Source organism: Stenella coeruleoalba, assembly GCF_951394435.1.
Source record: "Stenella coeruleoalba genome assembly, chromosome: 12".
Lineage (NCBI taxonomy): Eukaryota > Metazoa > Chordata > Mammalia > Artiodactyla > Delphinidae > Stenella > Stenella coeruleoalba.
The window spans coordinates 68,440,783-68,451,925 of NC_137158.1; the positions used below are offsets into that span (position 1 = coordinate 68,440,783).

Below are 11,143 nucleotides of genomic sequence, written 5' to 3' on the forward strand. Positions count from 1 at the left end.
TACCACTTAATTTAAATCCTCTACTTTATTGTTCTTCTGCAAGTGGGTCTATGAAGAAAAATTTCCACCAATTGGAAAAAAAACTCAGAATATAAATGGGAAAGTTATTTAAATGTTCAGTTGGTGACTACAATACTGGTTGCCAGTAGTCTTAGTGTAACTTACTATTTTTCAGTACTGAAATACGAGATTTTGTTGTTGCTGTTGATATAGTGCTTTTATTTTGATATTTTTTAAGTGTAAAATCTGAGTGATTTATGTCATAAAACTCACCTGGAGAGTTTTCAAACAACAGGTGGGATGATTTGAAGATGAAGGCATGTGTGTACAATGTGTGGCCTACAGGTGTCTTCTTGTCATTCCCCCAGCAAACTTCCAGGTGAAATATGCTTTCAGAGCAGCTAGAAAATGTTTCCATAAAATATGCTGGCAACTCAGTGACAACACTATTGAGGCACTGTTTTATAGGCTTTCCCCTTTGAAAAAGATTAAATTACATTTTGAATTTTTCAGGACAGTTTTCATTTTATGTAGTGTGTGTTTTTTTTTTAATAAACCTCTGTTTTACTGATTTTATCTACTAATGATTTACATTAGAATGATATTATAAGTTTCATGTTTATACTTGCATAAGTGTGTTTTTTTATTTGATAGTTTTGTAACACGTAATTTAAAATATGAAATGTAGTTAACATTTATTTTTCATAACTTCTAAACTTTTACAAATTCTGAACATAAAAACCTAGTAGTTTAGTATTGCATGGAATAAATACCTAATTACCAACATTGTTGTCTTGTTCTCATCTTGCACCTCTAATTTCAAAAAATAGGTTAATATTTCTCGTATTTTCACATAGGTATATGTCATGAGGATGAGGACCCCAAAGGCTATAAATGGCCAGCCATCCAACCTTCTGTATACAATGCTCCCTGTCCAGGGAAGCCGGGCTTCTATGCTTCACGGACATGGTAATACTTTCTTTTTTTTTTAATATTTATTTAGTTTATTTATTTATTTGGTTGTGCCTTGTCTTAGTTGCAGCAGGTGGGCTCCTTAGATGCGGCAGGCAGCCTCCTTAGTTGCGGCATGCGAACTCTTAGTTGCAGCATGCATGTGGGATCTAGTTCCCTGATCAGGGATCGAAACTGGGCCTCATGCATTGGGAATGCGGAGTCTTATCCACTGTGCCACCTGGGAAGTCCCTGACTCTTGCCAGCAAATTCCATGTAACCTACCTTCCCAGGGTTACAGGTGTTGCACCGTAGTTCCCGTGCAGTGTATATTAATTGGAAAGAAGGGCGGGAATCTCTGTTGTGTATGTGAAATCCATGTGAGGTAAAGACAAGACAGGTAGGTTACCAAGAAAAGCCTTTTTTTTCTCTCTCCAAGAAACATGCTAATTTAGGCTTCTCCAAAGAAAGACAGAGCAATTTGGAAACCAGAGGGTGGTTCTAGAGCAAAGCACCTTATGTGTGGATGAACAAACTCACAGCCTCATAACATACATCTGACATTCTGAGTCTTTTTAACTTTTTGGAGTGGTTATTGTTGGAAGGGGAAAGAGACAGTAAGAGAATAAAGACAAGATCCAGGTTAGGGCAGTCTGCTAGTGGAGACTGTTAGGGTGTGGATTTTTCCTAAATATTGAACGGAAACCTCAGACAGGTTGACTGCAGAGGATTCGCCGAATAACAAGTCAGATCTAGTTCCTCACCCTCCACCCTCCTTCAGTTAGAGTTTTCTTGCAGGGAAATTCATACACTGAAACTGCCCACATAGAAATACTTTGCCCCCACTGCTTGGTTTGACACGTGGTGGAGAGGAAAGAAAGGGGCTTCAGAGCCCTGTGGACATGGATTTGAATTGTACCTCTTCCTGGCTGTGAGACCTTGGAGAATTCCTTGATTTAGCTCAGTCTATTTCTTCATCTCTAAAATGTGGATTATAATCTGCTTTACAGAGTTAAGTGAAATCAAAAATGAGATTTTATCTGGAAAGTTCTTAAAGCAGTCCTTGATCCACGTTACCAACTCTGCTTTTAACCTTAGTAACCTGATGTAGCCTAGGTTACAATAGGCTGTTGCTAGTATTTTCTCTCCCTGATGCATGCACCTGATTTTTTTTCCAATAAGAACTTTTAATATGAGTTTTATGTCAATGTATTATAGTCTTATCTTCAAATGAAACTTACCCAGATATTAAGGGAAATTCTAAAGCTTATTATTAAGCAATTTTGTCAGCTATAGTGTCATGTATGCCAAATATTTACAATACCTTTTTTGTTTGTTTGTTTTATAGTCACCATGACCCTGCCAACACATCTCTAGCTTACTGGGGTCCTCCTGATATCTCCAATTGCTCAAGTAAGTGAGAGATTTGTCTTCATTTCTCAAAGGCAAAATGAGATGACCTCGAGCTTCACGGTTTTCATCCTCTTCAAACATGTTCTTCTGTTCTGTGATACCACTATAATATTAAAAGCTAAGCAAATGATTGCTTCACTCACTTAAGATAGAAAATACCATTTTGCCTCATTCTGACTTTCTGTTCTATTCATTCTGTAGGAGATTAAAAATAGTAATAAAATTTTGGAGAAGGGAATATATAAATTAAAATTTGTATCAATGTTTTATAGTTCTGTATTTTTTTAAGCAGCAAATATATACTTATTTAGTGATTCTGGGGGTATCTCTCTTAGAACCATTTGTGAATATTGGTCCCTCCAAGTTACTTACCTAAGTTGCTTAAAAGCACCATTTGTGTCTTACTAAAGAGAGAAATTAGTTTCTGAGTATAACGAAATACTGTTGTCCTGTTAAAATTGTGGTAAGGGGTACACACAGGAAAACTGATTTACTACTTTACTATGAAGTGAAATACCATACTATGTTTTGGATTCTTGGAAATGCTCATAATACACAGGTAAAACTCTATGTTGTTCTTCTGCCATTTTTTAGGTGAAGCAAATGAAGTTGCCAATCAGATTTTAAATTTAACTGGTGATGGGCAGACATTAAACTCAGCCAATATCACCAGCATCGTAGAACAGGTCAAAAGGATTGTAAATAAAGAAGAAAACATTGATATAACGCTTGGCTCAACTTTAATGAATATATTTTCTAATATCTTAACCAGTCCAGACAGAGACTTGCTTGAGTCTTCTTCTGAGTAAGTTTGTTTGTTTGTTTTCTTCTGGAGAGTAAAATTTATTGGATACACATGTTGTTATACAATTTCTCACAGATCTGAATGCTTGGTGCCCAGCTTTCATAATTTAAATCTCTAGAAGATCCATTGATATTTCCCAAGATCATTCACAGAATAAACTTCAAAGTTCTGATTTTGATTTTGGTTTTTTTTTTTCTGAGAAAATAATTTACAAATTGATTGGGATTGTCGATCTGGATAGATCATATAAATAGTCCCAGAAAGACATAATTGGGGGCTTCCCTGGTGGCGCAGTGGTTGAGAGTCCGCCTGCCGATGCAGGGGACACGGGTTCGTGCCCTGGTCCGGGAAGATCCCACATGCCGCGGAGCGGCTGGGCCCGTGAGCCATGGCCGCTGAGCCTGCGCGTCCAGAGCCTGCGCTCCGCAATGGGAGAGGCCACAACAGTGAGAGGCCAGCGTACCGCAAAAAAAAAAAAAAGACATAATTGGTATTTCATTTTACATCTGAAAAATGTTTACATCTGAAAAATGTTAACTGGTGTTAATTCAAAATATAAATTATTATATATATATAAATTTATGACACTTCTTTTTGCTTGCAAAGGAGACAGTTAGCAAACAGCTCACATGTTTTAGGCATAACTTGGTCGCTGTAGGTCACTATCCTACAGACTGTGACACAAAACTGCCACACCTCTGTGACTGTTATACTTCTGAAATGAAAATGCCTAGGGCAGGGTGAAATATACCTATTTTTACACAATTCAGTTTGTATCCAACTATATCAGTTAGCGTGTTAGTATTAAGATATTTAATTTTTTCTGTTTCCTTCCTTTCAACCAAATTTCTTTGACGAAAATTTTGTCTTTGTTAAAATGTATTCCCTAACTTACCTTATGCACATAACAATTACAAACTTTTTTTACAGGGCCTTGCAATTCAAAAAATACTTTTATCATGTTATCTCCTTTGATTCTCACTCAGTTATGAAGTAGGAAGGGTATTTTTCATATGAGGAAAGAAAGGCTAAAACAGATGAAAAACAGAATATTTGTTTAGGATGACTTAATTGTTGCTTTTCCTTAAAGCATGTATTTCTCTTGAGGATGAATTTATCACCACGATTCAGTGTTTTAACTGATGTTATTGTGGTTTGGGGGAATGTTGTGGGTATTCATGTTAAGATGAAAAAGTTTAAGGACAATTTTATTTGGTTTGTATTTTGTCCTGCAGGATATCACATGTGTGCAAGTACCTAAAATGTGTCACTTAACAGTGGTATTATTTGTCATTTCTTTAGAGCTTTAAAAACAATTGATGAATTGGCCTTCAAGATTGACCTACATAGCACATCGCATGTGAATATCACAACTCGGAATTTGGCTCTTGGAGTATCATCTGTGTCCCCAGAGACCAATGAAATTTCAAATTTTAGCATTGGTCTTCCAAGCAATAATGAATCATATTTCCAGGTAATAAGCCAGTGGTTTCTTTAATTAATTCGACGAATTAAAATCTGATCATCTGCTAGTTGCTACTGCAACGACATCTTAGTTCCAGGGGTGGAAGGCTAGTCCGAAGTTTGGTTAACAGCAGTAGTAACCATAAGACATGTGGATGCAGAGAGGAGGTATACTTTCAGTTTACCCTCTACAGGAGGTGATAGTGGAACTAAGCATTAAATTATGAGTGAGTACCACCCTATTGAGAGTGGGGTATGGGGAGCTGTTCAATCAGAAGACATTTATTAAGGACACAAAGGTGGGAAGCTGCATGGTATATTCTCTTTGCCAGTGGTTCTCAAACTACATTATAATCACCTGGAGGACTTATCAAAACAGATTGCTGGATCCCATCCCCAGAGCTTCTAATTTAGTAGATCTTGAGTGGATCTCCAAAATTTGCACTTTTAACAAGTTCCCAGATATTGCTGGTACTGCTGGTATGAGGATTGTACTTAGAGAACCAATGGTATAGAGGCTAGGAATGGCAAGTGATAAGCAGGCTGAACACGAAATCTGGGGCCAGATTAACGGAGATCCTCCCTGACATGTTCAAGTGACACTTCAGCAAATCATTTTCAAGTTCCTACTGTGTGCTAGACAGTGTTAGCCACGTGGGCAAATGAAATGATTGAAGCATCGCCCTTGACATGGGAGAACACATAAGTGGCATTTAACGCTTCTTAGCTGTGGAGATAAACCAAGATAGAATATTTTTTTAAATCTGAATATAAGGAAGAACTTATTTTTCTACTTTGGACCAAAGCCTCTTTTGGGTAATTCTATTTCACATTTTAAGAGTGAAAATGTGGTCAGCCTCCGTTTCATTTCAAGTCCATTTGCAGGAAAACATTCTTTGGACTGATCTGTGGGTTCAGTAAAAATGGTACCCAAGAATGTTCAGAAAACTTCAGCTGCTTCCTCTATGCAAAGATACTCATTCTCAGCAAACAAATTAACTCGTCTTTTTTTTTTTTTTTCTTTTTCCTGGTAGTTATTTTTCTGGTAGTGTGTTTTGAGAAAAGCTCAAAATCTATTAAGTGTAAATCTAATTCTTATACTTGAAAATGGCAACTGATTTATAGATCTCTCAGTTTGTGTTTAGTTAATGTCGGTGCATATCCCATTTTGCCCCATTTGCAAAATGCGAATGAGATCCAGGCCTTTGTCTGTAAGGGATTCAGCCTTGAGGGCAGTGACTGTGGCGGAGGTAAAGGGGAGCCCTGGTCCTGGCCAAGTTGATGCTGGCAGTTACTCTCCTGTGGAGTAAAGTTATTACTGCAATTTAAATATGATTACTCAACTGACATACTCTGTGTGTATGACAGATGGATTTTGAGAGTGGACAAATGGATCCACTGGCTTCTGTAATTTTGCCTCCAAACTTGCTTGAGAACCTGAGTGAAGAAGATTCTGTATTAGTTAAAAGAGCACAGTTTACTTTCTTCAATAAAACTGGACTTTTCCAGGTAAGAGTTCATTAAATTATTATTTTTCAATCGTAAATTGAGTTTCATTGCTCAAAAGGAAAGATAAAAGTTCAGATTTCTTGAAAATGTATCAAGAGGTATAGAAAAATTAATCTACTGTATTTTCAAAACTGAAAAATTTTAACATAACTGTTTAAATATTTTATTTTAGATAATTATATGCTTATTAATAGGATGTGTTCATTTAAGGTTTTTAGATAAATCAGATTAAGACTTGCATGATACAATTAGAAATGGAATTTGTGGAGAAGTTATTATTTATTATTTCTTTTGTTAAGTATTTTACGCTCTCCAGCAATTTAGATCTTCAGAGTTAAAGAAATTGTGTGCCAAAGGAAAGTTTTTTTTTTTTTTAATTCAGCAGGAAGCACTGTTTACATAATGAGCAGCATTCTTGGCTTTAATCAGTTTTCCCATTAGTATTTCAAATGACCTTTGGCCTTCCCACATCCCCTGAGTAGGGTGGCATTGTGCTGAGCACATATTATCATTTTTATTGGCATCATTTCCAGATACTAGAAGGTCCCCTGCCAGCAAACACTGGTGACCTCTGGTTGCCTTTGAAAGTACAACCCGTTCTGAGCAGTTTCACCGAGCCCTTTCAATAAAAGTTACCTATTAAACTGAAGATACCTGTGTATATCAAACAGTGTGACTTATGTAAGAGAGAACTGCAAGTTTCAAAGCCAGTAGAAATGTTTTTAAAAGACTTGTGCCATACGTCATGTTTAGAGGAATGGCAAAGGAGGCTACAGGGAAGTAAAAGGAGGACCATGGAATCATTTACAGTCATTAACTCAAAAATTTTAAAATGTTATCAGCAAATGCTTTAAGAACAAGCTATATAAAAATTTTGAGCAGATTAAGAATGTAATTACATGCAATTGCTCTGAAGAATTTAATAGCTACAAACACGTAAAACTGCATTTGTTATAGTTATCTGAGGCTTATAACAATGTCGCCTTTAAAAATAATGCAAGAGGACTTCCCTGGCGTCCAGTGGTTAAGACTCTGCGCTTCCACTGCAGGGGGCAGAGGTTTCCCTGCTTGGGGAACTAAGATCCTGCATGCTGTACAATGCAGCCAAAATAATAATAATAATAATACGAAAAATGTAGTAGGTGTTAGATGATGTGAATGGGGGAGAGGGGACCATTGAGAGGAGAGGTGGAGCCCAGCCGGAGGAGTTGGGAGAAGTCTTAGCTTTGTAAGAATCTGTCACAGTTTCATTTTGAGTCTCATCTTCTCACGCGATCATTTCTTTCTCCTTTGGCATCTCCCAATCAGCGACATTATTAGGAAACATATGTTTGGTTTTTAAAGTAAATTTATGGCAGAGTGAAAAAAATGTAAGGGTTCTATGGTACTCCCCTCACACAGGGAACAGCATAAGAGTATTTTTAAAGGAAAGGCTGGGTATCCCCAAGCCGTAGCCACTTTATTGAGAGAGACCACACAAATGTAATAAAAAGCTATATTCTGGATTCTGAGAGCTAGGTAGCATTTAAGGAATCCTGTATTATTTCAAAACAGCTGAGTTATAAGCTGTTGTAGAGAAATTCAGGAGGCTCAACAGGAAACACAAAGGGAAGGAGAAAGTGGTGATGGTCTTGCTGGAGAAACAGTCTACTGGTCCCAGTCATTTTGCAGCACAGATTCACTAATTTGATTTCCTGACATCCTTATCTTTGAAGTGGAAGCTACAGATGCCGGCAAGTGTGCAGCCAGAGATGGTAAAAGTTCTGGTGGGGCTTTAATCCGGTAGAATTACATCTAGGTTTACGTTAGTAAACACTCAGATTGTTGTCATGGACATGAAAGATGAATTGATTTTTATTTTTCACACCATATTTCCTTGGTACTTCTCTAAAGGAAAACAACTTCATTTATTTTTTAGGATAGGGAAATGATCTAATGATTTCATAGCTTTTTATGAGTGTGTATTATTTGTGGGTTTGCATTGTTTCAGATTTTAAGTGGCTGGCATCAGCCACAACAGTGAAGAATGAAGTTTTATGAACATCGCCTTACAGCATTGGTTCATACTGTTCCCTCAATGTATTTATTATAATAAGGGAAATAGCAGAGCTCTTTCAGGAAAGCTAGCAATTTGATCTTATAAACAGGATGTTCTATAACTGAAGATCTTAAGTGTAAAAAGTGCTGACAGATTGCTTATTTTGGAGCACCAAAATAAAATAAAAGTGTGTACTTCTGACTAATACACAATTTTTTCTTCTTTAAAAGGATGTAGGAACCAAGAAAGGCACCTTAGTGAGTTATGTGATGGCATGCAGTATTGGAAACATTACTATCCAGGATCTGAAGGATCCTGTTCGAATTAAAATCAAACATACAAGGACTCAGGTAAGGAAAAGCTACAAATAGCCATGGAACAGAGGCAGACTGTTTGATAGAATTGTGGGGCCTTTTTTAAAATACATGATTAGAAGTAACTAGTACTTTTTTTGCAGGGGGCAGTTTTCCACAAAGGCGAGACCAGCTAGTCAGGTAGTGCCGTAATGTCCTGGTGAACAGTGGCGGCAGGGCAGGGGTGGGATGGGGGGAGTTAGTCTTGTCTAGGATTCAGTCATCTGAAAGAGAGTAAGAGTGAAGGAAAGAGTCACACCTTTTGAGAAACAACATATAATTACTTCAGCTGACTTAGATGTAGATGCACAGTTGTGTCATTACAGGTTTTGGTTGTCTTTTTAAAGCCAGAGAATACTGAAACTAGGAAAGCAGAAGGGAAATGGGAGAAACAGAAGAGAGTTGACATTTTTTGGGAGCTTAGCAGTTGTCTAAAATCTTGGCAAATGTTGTGCTTTTTTTTTTTTTTTTTTTTTGCTTCATTACCCTTGCTGTCATCTGTTTATTTGATAAAATTATGTGGGGTTCTTATTGTCTTAAATGGCCCAACCACAGTTTTCCCCTGATTTATAGAGGGTCCCAGTCATGATTTGACCATTAGGCAGGCAGGAAGGCAGGCGGGAAGTGAGCTGGCTGATAAGGACTAAGGCTTGGAACTGAAGTCTTCTAAGAATTAGCCCTGCTTTGTCACGAAACCTCTGAGACTTCCCTGTTCTACCCTTTGGCCTCCTTTGTTTCAGCTCCTTCATCTATAAAAAAATTTTTATTGTGGTAAAATATACATAACATAAAATTTACTATTTTAACCATTTTTAAGTGTATAGTTCTGTGGAATTAAATACATTCACATTGTTCTGCAACCATCACTACATCCATCTCCAGAACTTATTCATCTTCCCCAACTGAAACTATGTCCCCATGAAACAGCAACTCCCGTCGCCCCTCCTGCAACCCCTGGAAACTGCCATTCTACTGTCTCCATGAATTTGACTACTCTGGTATCTCATATAAGTGGAATCATACAGTATTTGTCCTTTTGTGATGGGCTTAGTTCACTTGGTATTTTCAAGTTCCATCCATATTATAGCATGTGTCAGAATTTCCTTCCTTTTTAAGCCTGGGTAATATTCCATTGCATACACACACACACACACACACACACACACACACTCACACACACACACATTTTGTTTATCCATTCATTCATTGATGGGCTGTTTCCACCTTTTGGCTGTTGTGAGTAATGCTGCTGTGAGCATGGTTGTACAAATATCTGTTTGAGTCCCTGCTTTCAGTTCTTTTGGGCACATACCTAGTCATAAAGGAGAGTTTTGAAGATGAAGTGAAATTTTAGTGTAAAGAGCCTTGCTAAATGCTGAGAATTACACTTTATGATGAGACATAATTAGTAATCTGCAGATAAATGGTAACCTGATTCCTCTGGAGTGTTAGTTGATTTCCATTTGAAGTCTATGAGAGCAAACCCCTAAACTGCCTGCCGTTCTTTGGTCATATTGCCGTGACTAATTATGACCTATTCTTTGTGAAAACCTTAGCATTTTTACTCTTTCCCCATGTTCAAATTGTATGATTTTTTATTTCTTTGAAACACAATTTCACATGTTTGTTCTTATGTTAATACAGGCTGTGCCTCATCCCATCTGTGCCTTCTGGGATCTGAACAAAAACGGTACGTTTTAAAATATTGGCTGTCTTAATAACAACTGAATTTTCAACATTGTTAGACACCCCCGTTTCCTTTAATTCCATCCCAAATCAGAGTGAGTCACAATGTAAGTTTGAGGGCAACTGAGCTGCAAAATTTAGTTTAGGTAGCTTGGGAAAGCGAATTCTAATTTCTGTAACTTTTCCTTCATTGCAAGAAGAAATAGGCAGACTTGACTTTTAAACAAACCACCTCTGATTTCAGTTATTTATAAACTATAGCTTACGTTTTTATTGCTACTTCTAGATGAATGTCAATGTACATTTGACCACATTCTTCTAGGACACTTCTGAGGAGGGTATTTGATGTGCACAAGGCCTGCAATTTCAAATCCAGCTTCCAGACCACAGATTATGGGGGGAAATCATATTAGGGGATTGTAACTATAGGATTGGTTATAATGGATGCATGTTACTTGAAAGAATTGAACTGCCTCCAGAATGACATTTGACAGTCAAGAGAGAAAGGCAGAATTAAGGGTAATCACTAGGTGTGAAGTGTGGAGATGTCTGTGAAGGGAAGGGAAGTGGCAACACCGCCCACCTCTGCCCTATAAGCGTCACCTTCCCTTGGGGTTCCCCAGTGGGATTATGGTGGCCCAATCAAACAAGCGCCAGTGTCCCAAACCTCTTTTTTTGATACTCCAGTCTTAGCTGGGAAGTTTTTCTTGTTGTTTGGTTTCTAGTTGCAGTTTTGAGAAGATCCTAATTTACTAGCTACATAGTTACAAATGATATCACCTTGTAGTCTTAAAATACCCTTCAAATATATGAGTTGTTCATATTCCATAGCATACCGTAAAAGTCAGATAAGATGTGTTAAAGGCATTTGTAGTAAGTTGTCTCTGTGCGTGACTGCTTTGTACATAACAGCATGTTCCAAGG

General features: G+C 37.5%; 1 protein-coding gene across 1 annotated transcript in view; it reads left to right on the plus strand.

Moving 5' to 3' along the window:
• Positions 1-11,143, plus strand: part of ADGRG6 (adhesion G protein-coupled receptor G6) — a 135,755-nt gene that overhangs the window by 94,364 nt on the left and 30,248 nt on the right. The window contains exons 11-17 of the mRNA XM_079939615.1: positions 858-969; positions 2,300-2,364; positions 2,959-3,169; positions 4,472-4,643; positions 6,002-6,142; positions 8,411-8,530; positions 10,178-10,223. Of these exons, the coding sequence (XP_079795741.1) occupies positions 858-969; positions 2,300-2,364; positions 2,959-3,169; positions 4,472-4,643; positions 6,002-6,142; positions 8,411-8,530; positions 10,178-10,223 (867 nt within the window). The remainder of the gene's footprint in view (positions 1-857; positions 970-2,299; positions 2,365-2,958; positions 3,170-4,471; positions 4,644-6,001; positions 6,143-8,410; positions 8,531-10,177; positions 10,224-11,143) is intronic.